The sequence below is a fragment of the Doryrhamphus excisus genome, chromosome 1 (genome assembly GCF_030265055.1).
Source record: "Doryrhamphus excisus isolate RoL2022-K1 chromosome 1, RoL_Dexc_1.0, whole genome shotgun sequence".
Taxonomy (NCBI): domain Eukaryota; kingdom Metazoa; phylum Chordata; class Actinopteri; order Syngnathiformes; family Syngnathidae; genus Doryrhamphus; species Doryrhamphus excisus.
Genome location: NC_080466.1, coordinates 6,680,156 through 6,705,252, shown reverse-complemented (window position 1 = coordinate 6,705,252; position 25,097 = coordinate 6,680,156). Strand labels below are relative to the sequence as shown.

Sequence of the window (25,097 nt, the reverse complement as noted above, 5' to 3'; positions counted from 1 at the left end):
ATGAAGTTATCCATTGGAACTTTTCTTTTTATTTTATTCTGATATAATGGCCTCCCACTCGGGCATCTCTGTGTGGATTTTGCATGTTTTCCGGGTACTCCGGTTTCCTCCCACATTCCAAAAACATGTTAGGTTAATTGCCGACTCCAAATTGTCCATAGGTATGACTGTGAGTGTGAATGGTTGTTTGTCTATATGTGCCCTGTGATTGGCTGGTGACCAGTCCAGAGTGTACCCCTTCGTGAGGATAAGCGTTATAGACAGATGCATCAATCACTCGGATTGATACAAACCTCAATGCAAATTGACATCTTGTGCAAAGAGTGCGAATTTAAATAGACATATCACAGTTTTCTCACTTTCATCTTTTTGCTGTCAGGGGGTTGCCGCAGCGAGTCAGTCGCACGAATGGGTTTTGGTTTTCTGATGCAAACCTGGCTGGCAATCAAACTCATGGCCTATGAAATGAAATGCAAAAGTACATCCAACTACACCAGCAGATTCAGTAGACATATCACAGTACAGGTCACATCATCGTAATTAAAATGCCTCAACCACATCTTGTTGGTTGCTTATTATGCTAACTGTGGAGAGCCCATCTTGACTGATTGCTGTAACTTGACCGCAGGGCTTGTCAAGGAACAGCTAATATAAACCACTATTGCTCGTTTGCATGTGACGTCACATCTGGTTTCAGTCATCACCAACTCAAGCAGATGAGAGTCAAATAAGCATATTCGTACCTAGACGTCAAATGAAATCTGAGCGAAAATGCCACATACATGTGTGAAATTGTTTAAATAGGGATTTTGTCAAAAAAGTTATTTACTAAAATACTTATTAAGAAGATAATTAAGGGGAAAAATTTCAAGAAACCAAAACATGCAGATTTTAAGCATGCTCCAGTTTGCTGTGAGCTACAACAAGCAATATTTATAAAAAATATATATATTGCTGAAATTTGAAAATGTTACTTGCTATGTCGGACAGCTCATTTGTGTCTTCATAAACCAATAACACAAAGTATGTTTCTCAGTGAAATTACACATTTCAGTCGAAGTCCATTTGTGCAAAAAACATCCATTTTCTATACCGCTCATCCTCACAAGGGTCTTGGGCATGCTGGAGCCTATCCCAGCTGTCCTCGGGCGAGAGGCGGGGTACACCCTGGACTGGTCGCCAGCCAATCACAGGGCACATATAGACAAACAACCATTCACACTCACATTCATACTTATGGACAATTTGGAGTCACCAATTAACCAATTAACCAATTAACCAACCGAATGGGGAATCGAACCCTGGCTGTGCGGCCTGCACGCGAAACAGCCACAAAAAAAAATCCCGATACCAAATTGAAGCCTCCTTCAAATTCCAATATATTGAAAGATGGGATGTGTATGCGTACATTTGGTCTGGTGCTTTTAGGCAAAATCTCAAATGTGTATGAGCATAACATGTAAAATCCAGTGCCGTCAGATTCAACTTCCAACTGTAGTGCAGTCTCCTTCTTATGTAATCTCATTAGCCATCGTACATGAAGAGCATCCTGGCACTCTCATAAGGTTAGGATGAAATACGAGCACAATTATGGAGATCAGATATTTTATTGTGGTGATTCCCTTATTATTGCATCATTAATCCATTTTTGTCTCTCTCTCTTTCTTACTTTCTCTTTTTTTGGTCTGTTTTTTTTTCTTCTTCAACTTTCACCAATGGCCCTGGCAGAGGTTGAACAAAAAGGTAAGTGCATGTTTTTTTAAGCATATTCTTGGCCCAAGCCCATCAGTGTCATTGCGATTATATTAAAACAGCCGGATTCCAGCATGTCCAGGCAATTTAGAAACACTGGTTCTCATTAGTTGCACTTAACATTATTCCATGATATCGGTTGGAACGTCACTTAACAAACCCTCCAAGGGTCAAGCACATTTTTATGATGAGCCAATGAACAAAGGATGGTTATGACATTTAATATTTCATATTCTTTCCTGTGATATGATGGCACCAGTGCTTTGAATATCCGGCCATAGTTCAATTAATAGTCCCGAGACTGTTATGTGAGAGAGAAGAGAGGAATTGCAAAACCGCAATGATCATATGGCCTGTCTTTTTTTCTGTACATTCCACTTAAATTACTTAAATTGCTATTGCTATAACTGTAGTCACACTGGCCTCTCTCAATTTACTGCTTTTCTCACATGTCTCATAAAACATGACCTCTGTATTCCGTGATGGGAATACCAAACAGAGAGTGGCAAATGAATTGTTGTAACAATTGCAGAAACAGCAGGGGAAGGCGAAAAGAAAGAAGCTAAGAGACTAATGAGGAGCTGTGGTAGGAGGGAGAAGTGGGAATAGGTGAAAGGGAGGTTTTGTCTTTGCTGCATTATAGGATTATCTGTTGCTGAGCTCTGCAATCTCGGCGCCTGCTTCACAACTCAAGTCTAAGACCCGAGTTGAAACATAATGTAAAATTGATGAAAATGTGTCAGGAAATAGTCAGGCTAGTTGGCATTTTACAGCGTTCCCATAAAAAAAGTCCCTAATGTGAAAACGGTGTTATTCATCCCTCAGTGTTTCTGTGTCCCGGAATTCTACGTGGTGTCTACCAAAGTGAGCATCTCTTCGAGTCCGACCACCAGTCTGGAGCTTGGTGCAAAGACCCGCTGCAGGCCTCAGACAAAATCTACTACATGCCGTGGACCCCGTACCGCACAGACACCCTGACTGAGTACTCATCTAAGGAGGACTTTATTGCAGGTCGTCCCACCACAACGTACAAACTGCCGCATCGGGTGGACGGAACTGGCTTTGTCGTGTACGACGGTGCGCTTTTCTTCAACAAAGAGCGCACTCGCAATATTGTCAAATTTGACCTCCGCACACGCATCAAGAGCGGCGAGGCTATCATCGCCAACGCCAACTATCATGACACATCACCTTACCGCTGGGGGGGCAAGTCGGACATCGACTTAGCGGTGGATGAGAACGGACTTTGGGTGATCTATGCGACGGAGCAAAACAATGGCCGCATTGTGGTGAGCCAGCTGAACCCTTACACTTTACGCATCGAAGGCTCCTGGGACACCAGCTACGACAAACGCTCCGCCTCCAACGCCTTCATGATCTGCGGGGTCCTGTATGTCGTAAAAACCGTCTATGAAGATGACGACAATGAAGGTACAGGGAACAAGATCGACTACATGTACAACACGGATAAGAGCAAGGAAGTGAACATCAACATACCGTTCCCCAACTCGTACCAGTACATCGCCGCAGTGGATTACAACCCGAGGGACAACCTCCTCTACGTGTGGAATAACTACCATGTGGTCAAGTACTCCCTCGACTTCGGCAACAATGGTGAGTTCCAAATCCCACTGCTTCACCCTGCTGTCAATCTGTTCCCTTTGTAGCTTTCGGCTTTGTGCCACCTGTGATAAGAGGAATAAGTCTTCAGGAAGGCTGTTTTTATATTGTATTACTAATACATTTCTCTTTTTGTTGAGTCATAAGGGATACGTTACTAATCTTGTGCCAATAATTAATTTTACAAAAATACCCTAAAGATGATAAAGAAAAAAAAAAATGCCATCTGTGCCGACACGGTACGCAATTATGACCCCCCTCCACACCCCCAAACATGGCATCAGCATTTTTAGTGATTAAAGAAAAACCTGTGATTACTTTTAAAGTTGGATTGCACTGCCTTCTCTGATGCTAATCAAAAGCAAGTTGAAAGAAAATATGCAGGTTATTCTGATCTTTACATCCTAAACATGCCTTTTGAAACAACTCTTTTAATGCCGCATTCCACTTGCTACTTGCCCTAAATATGTAATTACAGCTAAAGCAGTCAAAAGATGAGATGAGTCTTGGTTCTTTCTTTCGGATGATGGCATATGGCACTTTTTTATAATGTTTGTCAGTGTAACATTGACCTTAGACTCGTAATTAAGGCCTGAAGTGCAATAACTACAAAAGTAATAAGATAGACTATTTAGATATACATATTTATTCACAGATTAAAACAGTTCACGGGTGTTTTAATTACTGTGACATGCTTCGTTTCGGAGCAGCTGGTTTTGGAGGCTGTCCTGTCTCACACTACTGCTCCACCCACCCCGTGGCTGGAGACAGAAATCAAACACCTTTTCCATAAGCAATCAGTTTCCCATAATGTGGAACATACTCTGTATTCCAGCATAAATGTCTTTTTTAATCCACTTCATCCACCAAAATGTATGTATATACCAAAGCATACAGTACCAAGAGTCATGTTATTGTTATGTGCACTTGCCTCCTCTAAGTCGTGTTTTGAGTGTGACACAGCAACTGTTTGGTAATTTTATTTATTATTTATTTGTATATATATATATATTTTTTTTTCTCACTAGCAGACAGAATTGAAAATGAGCCACCCACACAACACATTGTTTCACCCCCAGTGTGGGCAGAGGTTCTGTCTCGATTGGTTCAAAGTTTAGTTGAAGACAACAAAGAAAGAAAGAAGCAATAATAAGCTGGTATCTGGTTGTAAATATGCATGCATACTTGTGTAATCAGAGGCACTTTAAACTCCGATGGGCGGCTGAGACCAGGGATTAAAGAGGTCCAATACAAAAACTTGATAATTCATATAATCAAACTACTGTATATTGTATTGCATTGTTGATTTGAACTGGAAAATTAGTTGAACTTCAAAACACTGAACTAGAAGATGAAAAAAAAGAGTTAATTTATTTTAAATAAAGATAACCGATGGACCCCCTGGCCTAGACGAATGAACTGATGTTGTTGCATGAGTAGGCAGGGTCAAAATGTATCACCTAACTCAAAGAGGCTGACTTTAAACTCTAATTTGATGGTTGAGCCCACACTTGTCTCTTCTGGATGTATAAATGTGTAGGCCTAAGGTCATAAGATCGATTTTGTGGGTGTAATTGTCTGTCATCACCTTTCAATGGAGTGTTCAAGACTGTCTGGATGCCTGTCTTATTAAATGATGTCTGAATTAGCACATGCTCTTACATGCAGTTAGGAGGCGCAGTTCAACAAATTCAACGAGAGAGGCAGCATCAAACCTGGTTTGTACCGATCCGCACTGTAAAAATGTGCGATTGCGTGCAACGAGTAATGTGCTTAAGGTACGCCGTCCAAGTTGTGCACGCACGTTTATCAGTGTACACTTGAGTGTGATCACTGTCATAATGGAGCCCTGAGTATGTCAGGAGGCTCTAAAGATGAGATCAATGGGGATTCAGTGAGGAGAATGACCTCCAGTGCACATCAACACGGCAGACTGCTGACCAGCGAGAGATAAATACTTACAATCAATGCAGCCCCGCTGCTTTACGCTCTGACTCCCTTGGCTCCATCGTTCAATGAAGACAAGGAATAAATTAGGTACCTCAACTGCATCATTTACTTATTCTGCCGAGAATGGGTGACAAGTAGATTCATTGAAATTTGATTGTACCTATAATAAAGATGCTGTCTAGGCCGCATGCAGCTCTTCAGCCCCCCCTTGTTGCGACTCCCACGCTGGGCTCAACAAAGTGGAGGAAACCTGCCTTTTTAAAAAAACAGTATGAAATATCCAACTCACTGCAAGTCCGTGAATGCATCGACACTCTGTTCTGACTGGTGATTGGATGAGCAAGGGGAAGTGGGGGAGGGCCAGTGTGGTAATCAGAATCAGCTTTATTGGCTTTACGTATGTGTTTTACCACACTACGAATTTGACTCTGGTCAAAATTCCGAGTAACACATGAAAAAGACGTCTTGAGCTGGTCCATCTTACTGGTATTTGAACGGTACTTTGGTTTGGTTGCTTGGAGATTTGTTTCTTAAACTGCTCAAACAAACAAATAAACAAAAGTTCTCAACTAAAACAGTACTCAGCTGATCACGTACCTCCACCAAGTATTAACTATAACGTGGGGGGGAAGTGTACATTATTGTGTTTGTGTCTGATTGTCTGACTATAGTGTGGTGAGCGCCATTATCTGCAATTGTCATCATGCACCCTTATGATAACAAAAGACGGCCAGCTAACTCCAGGTACAACATTAATTTGCGTCTTTAAAAGACAATGAAATCGTCCCTGACCAAATTGCGGTTCGATTTTTTTGCTGTTTCACTTAATGTCTTCACTTTTGTCAAAAATATATGAATTAATAAATCATGATGGTTGAATAGAACAAATGCATATTTAAGAAAATTTGATTTTTTCTACTTATATAAGGCATTGAAAAGACACATTCAAAGATGTTGATGCAATATTCATGATGTGTCAATAATGTTATTGTTAATGTTCGGTGAGGCACACAATCACCAGACTTGATCGCCGGAACAACAGGCTTTTATTGCAGATCTCACAATTGGCTCAATAATATTTGATAAGAATCTGTAATAAAATCACAGGGTACTTTTACAGCCGTAACCCATGCAAAGTTTAAACCTCTGAATCCCATCATCACTCCCTTCCCACCTCTCGTTCAGCTCCCATAGGGAATACATTTACAGTAACACGTACAGCGCAAGTCTTATTTTGGTCTTAAATGGATTATTTACTTTTATGTTGTCAACTATATTGGGCATTACGACTTTAAAGGTGACTGTAGCTGTTAGATCATGTCTAGAAGGCTCTAATGACATTTATATATATATATATATATATATATATATATATATATATATATATATATATATATATATATATATATATATATATATATATATATATATATAGAGAGAGAGAGAGAGAGAGAGAGAGAGAGAGAGAGAGATTTTTTTTTCTTTTACTTAGTCCTGTCCAGCCATTGGGGCAGATAGTATTATTGATCCAAATGCCCTTACATGCTAAACAGATTTGGTCTGTCAGTGAAAAGTGTAAGCTACACATCCTTTGTTATATGGAGTATTATTTGCCTTTATTTTATGTTTTTTTTTGTTATGCAAATTTGGAGCGCCCAGACCGGAGCAAGAGGAGATAGAAAAGAAGACAAAAATATTATCAAATATTTTGGCGGATGTAAGCAGGTTTCCTATGCGCTAACTGAAAAATATTCCATTTATAAATATGGAATCCTAAATTTACTTATCACAGTTGGGTGTGGAATCAAATAACTGTGATAAACGAGGGATTACTGTGTACTATAAGCAGTTTTTGCATTCACATTGCTACGAATCAACTAAACAAGCGAATTACAATCATAATCTTGATTCCCCACTGTTACAATTTGGATTATTTCAAATACCCCACTTCAAAAAATGTTTACCTCAGTTAGCTTTGCAGGTAATGCAGAATATATGTTTTTTTATTTTTTATGTTGGTACCTCCAGGGAAAACCTAAGCCTTTTCCTGCTATGTTAAATAAATTACAAAAATAGATTGCTAAATCTATATTATATACCATTTCCAGCTTGATCTATATATAAGACTTTTTTAATATATTTGTACTAAAGGTTTGGGTTGGAAAAAGAACAAAAACATTCCCCAGCTCGTCGCCAAGAATTAAAAAAAATGCAAATGCACCATCGCTGTTGCAGAACTCACAAGGTTTCCCTTAACAATCAGACTTTAAATATCACAGGGAAGAAATTTCTTCAGGTTAAGCAAAGGGTGGCATAAATATAAATGTTTACCCACATGGATTGTGTCAGACTGCCAATGCAGAAAGAAATTTGGATTTTTCTGAATGCATATTTTCTCCTCTCTCTTGGCACTTAGAAGGGAAGTGAACTGCCTCGTTTTATTTAGTCCCACGCCAGTTTGTGTTTAGTCTTTGTCTGTTCAATGCCCCATTCTCTCACTTGTCATCTCACACACAAACACCCACAATGGCAGGAATCTGAAAATTTCCTCTTTCCTTTCTCATATATCTTTCTCTTTAAGTCAGCAATGTTGTTCTCCCTCTTTTCCGCCCTTATCCCCCTCTTAATCTGCAGCCTCTTTGTCTGTTGCAGACTTTTTTGCCAGATCACATCAGTCTATCTCATGAAGCGTCGTCAGATGTATACGCTTTAGAAGTCGACACATGAATGTCTAAAGTCAAAGTCACTTCTCTCTGCATCACCCTTTTCTCCCACCGTGCTCTCCAAACATCCTCGATGCACACTCCCAACTGTTTATGGAGGTGTTTCATCACGTTTTCTTACATGCATATTATAGAGGTCTGGCCTACGCAAGCAGCATGGCGTAGATGAAACATTTGAATAATTTAACACTTCCAGTATGCTTTGCCTTGGCTTCCTTTGCTCTTTCCAAAGTTTTTTTTTTTTTCCTTCACCAACAAAGTCGCAAAAATTATTCAGGCTGCATCCTTTCTTAGTTTTATCTGGCTCCTTTTGCAACATTCTGTTTTTGTACAAGTTGACCGTACTCTCTCGCTTTTTCTATGGTGATAATTTCTATTCAGGATCAGGTGAAAAAAGTTGTTTGTGCATTCTGACGCGTGAATGTAACCTGAGTGAATTGTTTGTTTATTGCTCTACGATTGGCTGGCGACCAGTCCAGGGATGTACACTGCGTCTCATCCAAAGTCAACTTGGATCGGCTCCAGCATACCAGAAAATGCACAGAAAATGCACAGAAAATGAATGAACAAACCTGCCTTTTTTTTTCATACAGAGCCGTTGAGTTGTTTACCTGCAGGGCCTAAAATACTTTTGGTATGGGCTTGTGTTTTATTATTTTTCTTTATTTTATTATATTTTGATGTATAAGTCAACTTCTTGAATGCCTTGATCTTTTCAATAACAAATATTTTCTTAAACGCGGACTGCATGGTGAGGCGCAGGCCACATAGCCTGGAAACCCGGGTTCGATTCCCCCTCTGGAATCTGTGTGTAGTTGGCATGTTCTCCCCATGCGTGTGTGGGTTTCCTCCCACATTCCAAAAACATACTGGATTAATAGGTATGAAGGGGAGTGTGAATGGTTGTTTGTCTATATGTGCTCTGTGTTGGCTGGCGACCAGTCCAGGGTGTACCTGCCTCTCGCTCGAAGACAGCTGGGATAGGCTCCAGCATGCCTGCGACCCTTGTGATGATAAGCGGCATAGAAAACGGATGGATGGATATTTTTTAACCAAATTCTTACCACTAATGTACAGCCCCTTGTGACTGACACTACATTATTTTCATTATTTTCCCGCTCAGCACCCTCCCGACGTACTAAATAGGCTGAAATAGTGATCAACACAGATGAAAGTTGGCATTGAATGCAAGCAAGGGGGGCTAGCTTAGTTTAGCACACTCATGTGGTTGTGTGCGTGCGACTCGGGCTCGAAGAGTTATGTTTTATGTCTTTAATCTAAGGTTCCGAGTGAAAAAATACAAGATGCACATTTATTTTTGAACACACATCTTAGCCAGAAACACATATTCTTCCACATTACGTCTTACTTGCTGACATCCCATTAGAAAAGTTAGACAGGCACATCCATTTAACATCCAATTAACAGACATGGTGGTAAGATCAGAGGTATCATGTCCATAAGGAAGGTGTTTGTTTCTTTGTGACCTTGTGAAATCTTCCAAATCAAGTGTTTGACTACCTCTTTTCTGCGAGAGATGATAGAGATAATAGACTTTTATTAGGTTTGGTGCTCATAAACAGGGTCTGGAGATGCATGATACTGCGCGTACATCATTAAAAAGTACATTTTGCACAATGGGAAACTTTTGACACATAGTTGCTTCGTCAACACAAAAGGTGAAGGTTCTGAAAATGTCCTTTACATACATCAATGTATATGTATGTAGCCCTTCGTGGGAAAAAAGTACAACCTGTTTCATCCAGAAGCCATACAATTATACTTTATAATGCGTTGTGCATGAGGAAGAGAAAAAGGCCCTCCCTTAAACGTCCCCTCTGTTCCCACAAATTTGAATTGTGGTGTTTAATTTCAAATATTGATGCGTTCAAATGTTTTTCTTTGCCACTTTACCGAATCCTGCAAAGTATTTTTTTAATGTCGGGTCTTTAAAGGAAAGTACACAAAAACTCAATTAGCACCACCCCGATAGAAGTAATGTCCTCAATCATAATTAATGATAATCAAACTTCAGCTTCCTTTAAGTCTGTTTAATAAAGATGGCAAGACAGGGCTGACCTCCTCTTGGCCCTTGTCGTCACTCTTGTCAGTTAGCGGAAATTTAGAGTTGACCTCTCAACCCTTTAATGGCTGGAATTACAGTGTTTCATTTCCTTGGGAAGTCAAGCATGGAGTAGCTATTGTCCTAACCCCATGGCCATTTATTTACTCCCTTATGCCCTCCCGTCCTCACCTACTCCCTTTTTCCCAGCTGTACTGTTGCCGCTTGTCCTTTTATCACCTCCTCTTCTCTGACCCTCTCCTCCTCCTCCAAGCTCCCACCCCTCCTCTGCTTCCTGATTGCAATCAGCCGGCAGGGATAAGCATAGCAGGAAATGTTGGGAACAAGCTTAAGTGGAGAGTAGCACTGCTTATGGCTGGACTGGAGACCCCCTTTCAACATATCACTGATTAGACTGGGCTTCAGCACAGCTCTTGTCACACAAAATTGTGTGTGTGTGTGTGTGGGTGTGTGTGGGCACGTGTGTCCTTGAGCTGCTATTGACGACTTCTCTCCCTGTCGAAAATGTCAGTTCATGAAAGAAAAACTATTTTGCATCTGAATTCTACCAACTCACAAAGTGTGATATAGCACCTTATTATAGCAACTCTTCCTTCTCTTTTCTCTTCTACGGGACTTGATGGTGTTCTCACTTCTTCTCTTCGTCTTCTCAATTTCCATGTACGTTCAGTCTTTTGCTATATTGCAGCTTTTTCAATTTCTTTTCACTCCCAGCCTCATCTTCTCCTCTGCTAAACAGATTACGACACGCAGCCTTCTCACCAGAGACTCGGCTTTAGTGAGTCTGGAACACCTGTTCTTTGCCTGCAGTGTGTCCTTATCGATTGTATGGCCCCTGCCAGGCCTTCTGCATGCATTTGGCTTTCACACCACTTCCCCATCTCGTGAGCGGTCGGTGCCAAATTAAACTGGCATATCCAGAACACCAGGGTGGAGAGGGAAACCCACAGCTTTGCCGGATGCGAATAAACAAGGAAGTATTGCAAGCTTATAAACAGTCGACGGTGTAGAAGCAATAGTAGTAAGTTATATGATGCATCCTCAGCCTTCGACCTGATCGCAGGACTTCATTGATTTTTTATGGTCAAGAAAATTGGAAACCTCAGCCTCAAACTTACTGCAGCAGTTGTGTGAAATATATATTAGAATTACAGCTGCAACTGCGTTAATTGACGAGTATTTGAGTGTTTGTTGTTTTGTTTCAACATGTAAAAGCTTATCAAATGTGAGTAGTTTTTAAATTCCCTTAGTCATCCAGAACACTCAAAACAATGAAAACAATGACCGTAAATGTTGCTTCTTTTCTGATAAATGTTTGTATTTGGCTCATCATGATTTGGCCTGTCTACTTGGTTAAACGGAACAACAATCTGCAGATTATTCGACTAAGAAAACAGTTGTTGGTTGCAGCTACAATTAGAACATTGCATCAAGTGTTGTTGGGCTATTTTGGTACATACCAAAAAGAAGATTACTTGTTTCTTTCATCAGAAAAAAAAGTTAGTTTCTACCTTTTGCCATTCTTAGTTGTGTTCTTAGTAATCAGCAGTAGTAAGTTTCAGCAAAATATCTCAACAAAAAATGGCGAAGATTTGGGGAGAAGATACATTTCAAGTGTAACCGCCTTCGCACAACACAGTGAGATGACATTTGACTTCCCGGTTGCTGCAGCTCATGTATTTCAATGGGAAAGGTGCAGGCTGTGTTTCTACAAAATGCACTTCTGCCACCCTGTGGCTGTTTTTTCAACTTAAAATTGCATAAAATTGCTTTCTTCTATTTTGGAGTTGCACATCACCTCTTTGTGCCTCTCACGCAAAAAAGTATACAACTCTAAAAAATGAGTTAGACAGTGTACGCGCTATATAAAGACAACAGAACACACGCTACATTCTTAATTATCTTCATTATCATTTAAGTGTAAAAATACCTTAACCCTTATTAAGTATACCTTATGTGAGTGTTTTTCAACCTTTTTTGAGCCACGGCACTTTTTTTACGTTGGAAAAATTTTGCGGCACACCAATAACCAACATTATTTGTTTCTTTCAGCTTTTTCCTGATTACGGACTCGCCACAGCAGATCCTTTTGATCTGTATACTAATTTAACCAACAATGTTACAAAATGTCAATACTACCTCTCACGTGAATCACTAAGTCTGCTACGTGTTGCCACACGGACGAATATTACATTGCTCTGCCAGTCTTTACACCAGTGACACGCGACAATGACATAATATTTGCAGAAAATTATTAATACATGTTAATTAAAAAAGTGATATTGAATAATTCCTCATGGCACACCTGACAATTTCAGTTGTTGAAAATCACTGCCTTATGTAACTTCTTGTGTACGATCTTATTAGGGCTCGAGCACTGACCAGTGCGAAAGCCCTATTGTAATCGTAATGTTTATTATTATTAGGGCTCGAGCACTGACCAGTGCGAAAGCCCTATTGTAATCGTAATGTTTATTATTATTATTATTATTAGGGCTCGAGCACTGACCAGTGCGAAAGCCCTATTGTAATTGTAATGTTTATTATTATTATTATTATTATTCTGACGAAATGACGGCCTTTTTGAGGGCCTGAACATGCCCGAAAACTCACCAAATTTGGCGAGCGCATCAGGTCTGGCGAAAAATTTGATATTTTATGGCTTTCAAATATAATGTCCCAAAATTGGCTCTCTAGCGCCACCTTGAATTTTAAAAAAAATTAGCCCCCGCCACCACTTTCACCGATCGTCACGAAACTTGGTGGAGACGTCTATCGTGACAGGACGGACCAAAAAGTCTCAAGAACCCATATTGGAAAACGAACAGGAAGTCGGCCATTTTGGATGGCGCCGGCCTTTTTCGGGCCAGAAGTTGGGGTCGTATCTCGACGAACTCCTCCTAGGGGGTTTGACCGAATGAGTCCGTTGTTGCATCAACGGACACTAGACGGATGGCCGACGTTAAATTGCGAAGGATTTTGGGATATTCCATACGATGTGGGCGTGGCACGCCCCCAAATTTTGCCCTTTTTCATCTGTCCGGGCCTTGCACGCTGAGCGTAACTGTAGACGTGAATAACTTGGCTCCACGTGGTCAGATCTTCATCATACTTGGTACATGTGATCATGTTCCCGCCCCAAAGGTCCCCGTAGGTCACTTCCTGATTTCGTCGCAGCGCCACCTATTGGCGACAGGCTAAAGACGTGTCATCTACATGAGGCCTTTTCTGGCAGGAGATTCATCAGATGAACACCGAGGTCACAAGGTCACTGCCTGACAGCCTGGTGAAGCCTGTTGATGGAGCATGATGCAGGAAAAGCGCATGTGGTGGGCGTGGCCTGGCGGCGAATGCTCAGGCCTCGCCGTTTACAAAGAAAGGGTCATCATTCGCCCGCAGAAGGTCGCATGTGCTTGAAAACTCATAAGGGGGGGCAGATTCCAGGCCTGAGGGCCCTGGTGGGGCCCCCATTTGAAACCAAGCCAAATTGACTCACTAGCGCCACCTACGAGTTTTAAAATAATTATCCCTCGCCTCCCGTTGCACGTATGGGCATGATTTTCGGAGGAGACATCACTCGTGACAGGACGCACAAAAAAGTCTCAAGAACCCATGTTCAAAAACCAACAGGAAGTCCGCCATTTTAGGTGGCGGCGGCCATTTGGGGGAGGATGTAGGGGTCGTATCTCGACGAACTCCTCCTAGGCGGTTTGACCGAATGAGTCCGTTGTAGCATCAACGGACACTAGACGGATGGCCCACGTTAAATTGCGAAGGATTTTGGGCTGCTACTTAGGATGTGGGCGTGGCACGCCACCAAACTTTTACTTTAACCTTAACTTTTACCTTATCTGGCCCTGCCTGGTGTCTGGCCTTGCCTTGAAGCAATGTACATCAAAGTCAATACACAGTTTGACTGACAGACTGATGATGTCAGTTGATGGACTGTGATGTGTATAAAGCACATGTGGTGGGCGTGGCCACGGCGAATGGTCAGCCTTCGCCATTGACCATCGAAGGCTCATATTTTGCCCGCAGAAGGTCACAGGCTGCTGAAATCTTACACGTAAGGTCATAATCCAGGCCTGAGCGCCCTGGTGGTGCTCCCATGTGACACCAATCTAAATTGACACACTAGCGCCACCTAGAAGTTTCAATTCATTATCCCTCGCCACCCGTGGCACGTATCACTATGATTTTCGGTGGAGACGTCTATCATGACAGGACGCACCTAACGCTCCAGAACCCATGTTCAAAACACAGCGCCACCAACTGGTGGAAATGTATATCACCTGTAACTTCCTTCCACATGGTCGGATCGTCTCCAATTTTCTTTGGGTGGGTTCGGTCACCCTCCAGTCTGTGACTGTGTGTGTACATCGACTCTATAGCGCCACAACTGGTGGAAATGTATATCAGCTGTAACTTCCTTCCACATGGTCGGATCTGCCCCCAATTTTTTCTGGTGGTTTGGGGTACCCTCTTGTCTATGACTGTGTGTGTACATAGACTCTATAGCGCCACCAACTGGTGGAAATGTATATAGCTGTAACTTCCTTCCACATGGTCCGATCGTCTCTAAAGTTTTTTTTTGGTCAGTCGGGTCACCCTCCACTCTTTGAATCTGCGTGTCCATAGACTCTATAGCGCCACCAACTGGCGGAAATGTATATCTGCCGTAACTTCCTCCCACATGGTCGGATCTGCCCGAATTTTTTTCCAGTGGTTCGGGGTACCCTCTGGTCTATGACAGTGTGTGTACATAGACTCTATAGCGCCACCAACTGGTGAAAATGTATATCTGCCGTAACTTCCTTCCACATGGTCGGATCGGTCCCAAATTTTTTCTGGTGGTTTGGGGTACCCTCTAGTCTATGACTCTTTGTGTACATAGACTCTATAGCGCCACCAACTGGTGGAAATGTATATAGCCGTAACTTCCTTCCACATGGTCGGATCGTCTCTAAAATTTTTTTGGGTCGGTCGGGTCACCCTCCACTCTTTGAATCTGCGTCTCCATAGCCTCTATAGCGCCACCAACTGGTGGAAATGTATATCAGCTGTAACTTCCTTCCACATGGTCGTATCGGTCCCAAAATTTTTTGCTGGGTTAGGTCACCCTCCACTCTGTGACTGGGTGTGTACATAGACTCTATTGCGCCACCAACTGGTGAAAATGTATATCTTCCGTGACTTCCTTCCACATAGTCGGATCGGTCCCAAATTTTTTCTGGTGGTTTGGGGTACCCTCTGGTCTATGACTGTGTGTGTACATAGACTCTATAGCGCCACCAACTGGTGAAAATGTATATAGCCGTAACTTCCTTCCACATGGTCGGATAGTCTCTAAATTTTTTTTGGTCGGTCGGGTCACCCTCCACTCTTTGAATCTGCGTGTCCATAGACGCTATAGCGCCACCAACTGGTGGAAATGTATATCTGCCGTAACTTCCTCCCACATGGTCGGATCTGCCCGAATTTTTTTCCGGTGGTTCGGGGTACCCTCTGGTCTATGACAGTGTGTGTACATACGCTATAGCGCCACCAACTGGTGGAAATGTATATCAGCCGTAACTTCCTTCCGCACGGTCGGATCGGCACCTAATTTTTTCTGGTGGTTCGGGGTACCCTCCGGTCCGTTACCGTGTGGGCGCATAGACTGTATAGCGCCACCCACAGGCGGAAACGTATATCCGCCGCAAGTATCTACCGCACGGTCCGATTGTCGCGAATTTTTTTATGGCGGTTCGGGGTGTCGGACGGGACGTGACCGCGCACCTTGCCGCCGGCGTCGCCCCCTCCTGGCGGAAAATTGCAAGTGCCGTAACTCCCTTACCGCTTATCCCATCGCCGCAGTTTTTCGAACGGCGTGTCCGCGCGCCCGTCCGGACACGCGCGCGCCCCCGACCTGCGCGTACCCCCGACCCGCGCGTACCCCCGACCCGCGCGTACCCCCGACCCGCGCGTACCCCCGACCGCGTCGGGGTGCTCGAGCCCGCTCATCACTGCTTGCAGTTTTAATTAGGGCTCGAGCACTGACCAGTGCGAAAGCCCTATTGTAATCGTAATGTTTATTATTAGGGCTCGAGCACTGACCAGTGCGAAAGCCCTATTGTAATCGTAATGTTTATTATTATTATTATTATTATTATTATTATTATTATTATTATTCTGCCGATTCGACGGCCATTTTGAGGGCCTGAACATGCCCGAAAACTCACCAAATTTTGCAAGCGCGTCAGGTCTGCCGAAAATTTCGATCTGGTGGGGGTCCCGAAAACAATGTTCCAAAATTGACTCTCTAGCGCCACCTTTTATTTTTGAAAAAATTGGCCCCCGACACCAGTTTCACCTATCGTCACGAAACTTTGTGGAGACGTCTATCGTGACAGGACGGACCAAAAAGTCTCAAGAACCCATATTGTAAAACGAACAGGAAGTCGGCCATTTTGGATGGCGCCGGCCTTTTTCGGGCCAGAAGTTGGGGTCGTATCTCGACGAACTCCTCCTAGGGGGTTTGACCGAATGAGTCCGTTGTTGCATCAACGGACACTAGACGGCTGGCCGACGTTAAATTGCGAAGGATTTTGGGATATTCCATACGATGTGGGCGTGGCACGCCCCCAAATTTTGCCCTTTTTCATCTGCCCGGGCCTTGCACGCTGAGCGTAACTGTAGACGTGAATAACTTGCCTCCACATGGTCAGATCTTCATCATACTTGGTACATGTGATCATGGCCCCGCCCCGAAGGTCCCCGTAGGTCACTTCCTGATTTCGTCGCAGCGCCACCTATTGGCGACAGGCTAAAGGCGTGTCATCTACATGAGGCCTTTTCTGGCAGGAGATTCATCAGATGAACACCGAGGTCACAAGGTCACTGCCTGACAGCCTGGTGAAGCCTGTTGATGGACCATGATGCAGGAAAAGCGCACGTGGTGGGCGTGGCCTGGCGGCGAATGCTCAGGCCTCGCCGTTTACAAAGAAAGGGTCATCATTCGCCCGCAGAAGGTCGCATGTGCTTGAAAACTCATAAGGGGGGGCAGATTCCAGGCCTGAGGGCCCTGGTGGGGCCCCCATTTGAAACCAAGCCAAATTGACTCACTAGCGCCACCTACAAGTTTTAAAATAATTATCCCTCGCCTCCCGTTGCACGTATGGGCATGATTTTCGGAGGAGACATCACTCGTGACAGGACGCACAAAAAAGTCTCAAGAACCCATGTTCAAAAACCAACAGGAAGTCGGCCATTTTAGGTGGCGGCGGCCATTTGGGGGAGGATGTAGGGGTCGTATCTCGACGAACTCCTCCTAGGGGGTTTGACCGAATGAGTCCGTTGTAGCATCAACGGACACTAGACGGATGGCCCACGTTAAATTGCGAAGGATTTTGGGCTGCTACTTATGATGTGGGCGTGGCACGCCACCAAACTTTTACTTTAACCTTAACTTTTACCTTATCTGGCCCTGCCTGGTGTCTGGCCTTGCCTTGAAGCAATGTACATCAAAGTCAATACACAGTTTGACTGACAGACTGATGATGTCAGTTGATGGACTGTGATGTGTGTAAAGCACATGTGGTGGGCGTGGCCACGGCGAATGGTCAGCCTTCGCCATTGACCATCGAAGGCTCATATTTCGCCCGCAGAAGGTCACAGGCTGCTGAAATCTTACACGTAAGGTCAGAATCCAGGCCTGAGCGCCCTGGTGGTGCTCCCATGTGACACCAATCTAAATTGACACACTAGCGCCACCTAGAAGTTTCAAATCATTATCCCTCGCCACCCGTTGCACGTATCACTATGATTTTCGGTGGAGAAGTCTATCATGACAGGACGCACCTAACGCTCCAGAACCCATGTTCAAAACACAGCGCCACCAACTGGTGGAAATGTATATCTGCTGTAACTTCCTCACGCATGGTCGGATCGTCTCCTAATTTTTTGGGTGGGTTCGGTCACCCTCCAGTCTGTGACTGTGTGTGTATATGGACTCTATAGTGCCACCAACTGGTGGAAATGTATATCTGCCATAACTTCCTGATTCATGGTCAGATTGTCTTGAAATTTTTTTGGTGTGTTGGGTCAATCTCTGGTCTGTTATACTGTGTGTACATAGACTCTATAGCGCCACCAACTGGTGAAAATGTATATCTGCCGTCACTTCCTCCCACTTGGTCCGATCTGCCCAAATTTTTTTCTGGTGGTTTGGGGTACCCTTTGGTCTATGACTGTGTGTGTACATACACTATAGCGCCACCAACTGGTGGAAATGTATATCAGCTGTAACTTCCTTCCACATGGTCGCATCGGCCCCAAATTTTTTCTGGTGGTTTGGGGTACCCTCTGGTCTATGACTGTGTGTGTACATAGACTGTATAGCACCACCAACTGGTGGAAATTTATATCTGCCGTAACGTTCTCCCAGATGGTCGGATCTGCCCGAATTTTTTTCTGGTGGTTCGGGGTACCCTCTGGTCTATGACAGTGTGTGTACATACGCTATAGCGCCTCCAACTGGTGGATATGTATATCAGCTGTAACTTCCTTCCACATGGTCGGATCGGTCCCAAATTTTTTCTGGTGGTTCGGGGTACCCTCTGGTCGATGACTGTGTGTATACATAGACTCTATAGCGCCACCAACTGGTGGAAATGTATATAGCCGTAACTTCCTTCCACATGGTCGGATCGTCTCTAAATTTTTTTTGGTCGGTCGGGTCACCCTCCACTCTTTGAATCTGCGTGTCCATAGACTCTATAGCGCCACCAACCGGTGGAAATGCATATCTGCCGTAACTTCCTCCCACATGGTCGGATCTGCCCGAATTTTTTTCTGGTGGTTCGGGGTACCCTTTAGTCTATGACAGTGTGTGTACATACGCTATAGCGCCACCAACTGGTGGAAATGTATATCAGCCGTAACTTCCTTCCGCAGGGTCGGATCGGCACCTAATTTTTTCTGGTGGTTCGGGGTACCCTCCGGTCCGTTACCGTGTGGGCGCATAGACTGTATAGCGCCACCGACAGGCGGAAACGTATATCCGCCGCAAGTACCTACCGCACGGTCCGATCGTCGCAAATTTTTTTATGGCGGTTCGGGGCGCCGGACCGGACGTGACCGCGCACCAGCCTCGCCGCCGGCGTCGCCCCCTCCGGGCGGAAAATTGCAAGTGCCGTAACTCCCTTACCGCTTATCCCATCGTTGCGGTTTTTCGTACGGTGTGTCCGCGCGCCCGTCCGAACACGCGCGCGCCCCCGACCCGCGTGTACCCCCGACCCGCGCGTACCCCCGACCGCGTCGGGGTGCTCGAGCCCGCTCATCACTGCTTGCAGTTTTAATTATTATTATTATTATTATTCTGACGAAATGACGGCCTTTTTGAGGGCCTGAACATGCCCGAAAACTCACCAAATTTGGCGAGCGCATCAGGTCTGGCGAAAAATTTGATAATTTATGGGTTTCAAATATAATGTCCCAAAATTGGCTCTCTAGCGCCACCTTGAATTTTAAAAAAAATTAGCCCCCGCCACCACTTTCACCGATCGTCACGAAACTTGGTGGAGACGTCTACCGTGACAGGACGGACCAAAAAGTCTCAAGAACCCATATTGGAAAACGAACAGGAAGTCGGCCATTTTGGATGGCGCCGGCCTTTTTCGGGCCAGAAGTTGGGGTCGTATCTCGACGAACTCCTCCTAGGGGGTTTGACCGAATGAGTCCGTTGTTGCATCAACGGACACTAGACGGCTGGCCGACGTTAAATTGCGAAGGATTTTGGGATATTCCATACGATGTGGGCGTGGCACGCCCCCAAATTTTGCCCTTTTTCATCTGTCCGGGCCTTGCACGCTGAGCGTAACTGTAGACGTGAATAACTTGGCTCCACGTGGTCAGATCTTCATCATACTTGGTACATGTGATCATGGCCCCGCCCCGAAGGTCCCCGTAGGTCACTTCCTGATTTCGTCGCAGCGCCACCTATTGGCGACAGGCTAAAGGCGTGTCATCTACATGAGGCCTTTTCTGACAGGAGATTCATCAGATGAACACCGAGGTCACAAGGTCACTGCCTGACAGCCTGGTGAAGCCTGTTGATGGACCATGATGCAGGAAAAGCGCACGTGGTGGGCGTGGCCTGGCGGTGAATGCTCAGGCCTCGCCGTTTACAAAGAAAGGGTCATCATTCGCCCGCAGAAGGTCGCATGTGCTTGAAAACTCATAAGGGGGGGCAGATTCCAGGCCTGAGGGCCCTGGTGGGGCCCCCATTTGAAACCAAGCCAAATTGACTCACTAGCGCCACCTACAAGTTTTAAAATAATTATCCCTCGCCTCCCGTTGCACGTATGGGCATGATTTTCGGAGGAGACATCACTCGTGACAGGACGCACAAAAAAGTCTCAAGAACCCATGTTCAAAAACCAACAGGAAGTCGGCCATTTTAGGTGGCGGCGGCCATTTGGGGGAGGATGTAGGGGTCGTATCTCGACGAACTCCTCCTAGGGGGTTTGACCGAATGAGTCCGTTGTAGCATCAACGGACACTGGACGGATGGCCCACGTTAAATTGCGAAGGATTTTGGGCTGCTACTTAGGATGTGGGCGTGGCACGCCACCAAACTTTTACTTTAACCTTAACTTTTACCTTATCTGGCCCTGCCTGGTGTCTGGCCTTGCCTTGAAGCAATGTACATCAAAGTCAATACACAGTTTGACTGACAGACTGATGATGTCAGTTGATGGACTGTGATGTGTGTAAAGCACATGTGGTGGGCGTGGCCACGGCGAATGGTCAGCCTTCGCCATTGACCATCGAAGGCTCATATTTTGCCCGCAGAAGGTCACAGGCTGCTAAAATCTTACACGTAAGGTCAGAATCCAGGCCTGAGCGCCCTGGTGGTGCTCCCATGTGACACCAATCTAAATTGACACACTAGCGCCACCTAGAAGTTTCAATTCATTATCCCTCGCCACCCGTTGCACGTATCACTCTGATTTTCGGTGGAGAAGTCTATCATGACAGGACGCACCTAACGCTCCAGAACCCATGTTCAAAACACAGCGCCACCAACTGGTGGAAATGTATATCTGCTGTAACTTCCTCACGCATGGTCGCATCGTCTCCTAATTTTTTGGGTGGGTTCGGTCACCCTCCAGTCTGTGACTGTGTGTGTATATGGACTCTATAGCGCCACCAACTGGTGGAAATGTATATCTGCCATAACTTCCTGATTCATGGTCAGATTGTCTTGAAATTTTTTTTGGTGTGTTGGGTCAATCTCTGGTCTGTTATACTGTGTGTACATAGACTGTATAGTACCACCTATTGGTGGCAATGTATATCAGCTGTAACTTCCTTCCACATGGTCGGATCTGCCCCAAATTTTTTCTGGTGGTTTGGGATACCCTCCAGTCTATGACTGGGTGTGTACATAGACTCTATAGCGCCACCAACTGGTGAAAATGTATATCTGCCGTAACTTTCTCCCACATGGTCGGATCTGCCCGAATTTTTTTCTGGTGGTTCGGGGTACCCTCTGGTCTATGACAGTGTGTGTACATACGCTATAGCGCCTCCAACTGGTGGATATGTATATCAGCTGTAACTTCCTCCCACTTGGTCTGATCTGCCCAAATTTTTTTCTGGTGGTTTGGGGTACCCTCTGGTCTATGACTGTGTGTGTACATACACTATAGCGCCACCAACTGGTGGAAATGTATATCAGCTGTAACTTCCTTCCACATGGTCGCATCGGCCCCAAATTTTTTCTGGTGGTTTGGGGTACCCTCTGGTCTATGACTGTGTGTGTACATAGACTGTATAGCACCACCAACTGGTGGAAATTTATATCTGCCGTAACTTTCTCCCACATGGTCGGATCTGCCCGAATTTTTTTCTGGTGGTTCGGGGTACCCTCTGGTCTATGACAGTGTGTGTACATACGCTATAGCGCCTCCAACTGGTGGATATGTATATCAGCTGTAACTTCCTTCCACATGGTCGGATCGGTCCCAAATTTTTTCTGGTGGTTCGGGGTACCCTCTGGTCTATGACTGTGTGTATACATAGACTCTATAGCGCCACCAACTGGTGGAAATGTATATAGCCGTAACTTCCTTCCACATGGTCGGATCGTCTCTAAATTTTTTTTGGTCGGTCGGGTCACCCTCCACTCTTTGAATCTGCGTGTCCATAGACTCTATAGCGCCACCAACTGGTGGAAATGTATATCTGCCGTAACTTTCTCCCACATGGTCGGATCTGCCCGAATTTTTTTCTGGTGGTTCGGGTTACCCTTTGGTCTATGACAGTGTGTGTACATACGCTAGAGCGCCACCAACTGGTGGAAATGTATATCAGCCGTAACTTCCTTCCGCACGGTCGGATCGGCACCTAATTTTTTCTGGTGGTTCGGGGTACCCTCCGGTCCGTTACCGTGTGGGCGCATAGACTGTATAGCGCCACCCACAGGCGGAAACGTATATCCGCCGCAAGTACCTACCGCACGGTCCGATCGTCGCAAATTTTTTTATGGCGGTTCGGGGCGCCGGACGGGACGTGACCGCGCACCAGCCTCGCCGCCGGCGTCGCCCCCTCCGGGCGGAAAATTGCAAGTGCCGTAACTCCCTTACCGCTTATCCCATCGTTGCGGTTTTTCGTACGGTGCATCCGCGCGCCCGTCCGACACGCGCGCGCCCCCGACCCGCGTGTACCCCCGACCCGCGCGTACCCCCGACCGCGTCGGGGTGCTCGAGCCCGCTCATCACTGCTTGCAGTTTTAATTAGGGCTCGAGCACTGACCAGTGCGAAAGCCCTATTGTAATCGTAATGTTTATTATTATTATTATTATTATTCTCCCGAAATGATCGCCTTTTTGGGGGCCTTAACATGCCCCAAAACTCACCAATTTTTGCAGGCGCGTCAGGTCTGGCGAAAAATTTGATATTTTAGGGGTCCCAAATATCATGTTCCAAATTTGGCTCTCTAGCGCCACCTTTTAATTTGGAAAAAATTGGCCCCCGCCACCAGTTTAACCTATCGTCACGAAACTTGGTGGAGACGTCTATCGTGACAGGACGGACCAAAAAGTCTCAAGAACCCATATTGGAAAACGAACAGGAAGTCGGCCATTTTGGATGGCGGCGGCCTTTTTCGGGCCAGAAGTTGGGGTCGTATCTCGACGAACTCCTCCTAGGGGGTTTGACCGAATGAGTCCGTTGTTGCGTCAACGGACACTAGACGGATGGCCGACGTTAAATTGCGAAGGATTTTGGGATATTCCGTACGATGTGGGCGTGGCACGCCCCCAAATTTTGCCCTTTTTCATCTGTCCGGGCCTTGCACGCTGAGCGTAACTGTAGACGTGAATAACTTGGCTCCACGTGGTCAGATCTTCATCATACTTGGTACATGTGATCATGGCCCCGCCCCGAAGGTCCCCGTAGGTCACTTCCTGATTTTGTCGCAGCGCCACCTATTGGCGACAGGCTAAAGGCGTGTCATCTACATGAGGCCTTTTCTGGCAGGAGATTCATCAGATGAACACCGAGGTCACAAGGTCACTGCCTGACAGCCTGGTGAAGCCTGTTGATGGACCATGATGCAGGAAAAGCGCATGTGGTGGGCGTGGCCTGGCGGCGAATGCTCAGGCCTCGCCGTTTACAAAGAAAGGGTCATCATTCGCCCGCAGAAGGTCGCATGTGCTTGAAAACTCATAAGGGGGGTCAGATTCCAGGCCTGAGGGCCCTGGTGGGGCCCCCATTTGAAACCAAGCCAAATTGACTCACTAGCGCCACCTACAAGTTTTAAAATAATTATCCCTCGCCTCCCGTTGCACGTATAGGCATGATTTTCGGAGGAGACATCACTCGTGACAGGACGCACAAAAAAGTCTCAAGAACCCATGTTCAAAAACCAACAGGAAGTCGGCCATTTTAGGTGGCGGCGGCCATTTGGGGGAGGATGTAGGGGTCGTATCTCGACGAACTCCTCCTAGAGGGTTTGACCGAATGAGTCCGTTGTAGCATCAACGGACACTAGACGGATGGCCCACGTTAAATTGCGAAGGATTTTGGGCTGCTACTTAGGATGTGGGCGTGGCACGCCACCAAACTTTTACTTTAACCTTAACTTTTACCTTATCTGGCCCTGCCTGGTGTCTGGCCTTGCCTTGAAGCAATGTACATCAAAGTCAATACACAGTTTGACTGACAGACTGATGATGTCAGTCGATGGACTATGATGTGTGTAAAGCACATGTGGTGGGCGTGGCCACGGCGAATGGTCAGCCTTCGCCATTGACCATCGAAGGCTCATATTTTGCCCGCAGAAGGTCACAGGCTGCTGAAATCTTACACGTAAGGTCAGAATCCAGGCCTGAGCGCCCTGGTGGTGCTCCCATGTGACACCAATCTAAATTGACACACTAGCGCCACCTAGAAGTTTCAATTCCTTATCCCTCGCCACCCGTGGCACGTATCACTATGATTTTCGGTGGAGACGTCTATCATGACAGGACGCACCTAACGCTCCAGAACCCATGTTCAAAACACAGCGCCACCAACTGGTGGAAATGTATATCTGCCTTAACTTCCTTCCACATGGTCGGATCGTCTCCAAATTTTTTTGGGTGGGTTCGGTCACCCTCCAGTCTGTGACTGTGTGTGTATATAGACTCAATAGCGCCACAACTGGTGGGAATGTATATCAACTGTAACTTCCTTCCACATGGTCGGATCTGCCCCAAATTTTTTCTGGTGGTTTGGGGTACCCTCCGGTCTATGACTGTGTGTGTACATAGACTCTATAGCGCCACCAACTGGTGAAAATGTATATCTGCCGTAACTTCCTCCCACTTGGTCCGATCTGCCCAAATTTTTTTCTGGTGGTTTGGGGTACCCTCTGGTCTATGACTGTGTGTGTACATACACTATAGCGCCACCAACTGGTGGAAATGTATATCAGCTGTAAC

The 25,097-nt window shown here is 45.3% G+C and overlaps 1 protein-coding gene across 2 annotated transcripts in view; it reads left to right on the top strand.

The window, feature by feature from the left end:
• The window catches only part of adgrl3.1 (adhesion G protein-coupled receptor L3.1), a 172,198-nt gene that overhangs the window by 80,688 nt on the left and 66,413 nt on the right, over nt 1-25,097 (top strand). For both annotated transcript variants that reach the window (XM_058085631.1, XM_058085624.1), the window contains exons 7-8: nt 1,729-1,743; nt 2,578-3,366. In XM_058085631.1, coding sequence (XP_057941614.1) covers nt 1,729-1,743; nt 2,578-3,366 — 804 coding nt within the window. The remainder of the gene's footprint in view (nt 1-1,728; nt 1,744-2,577; nt 3,367-25,097) is intronic.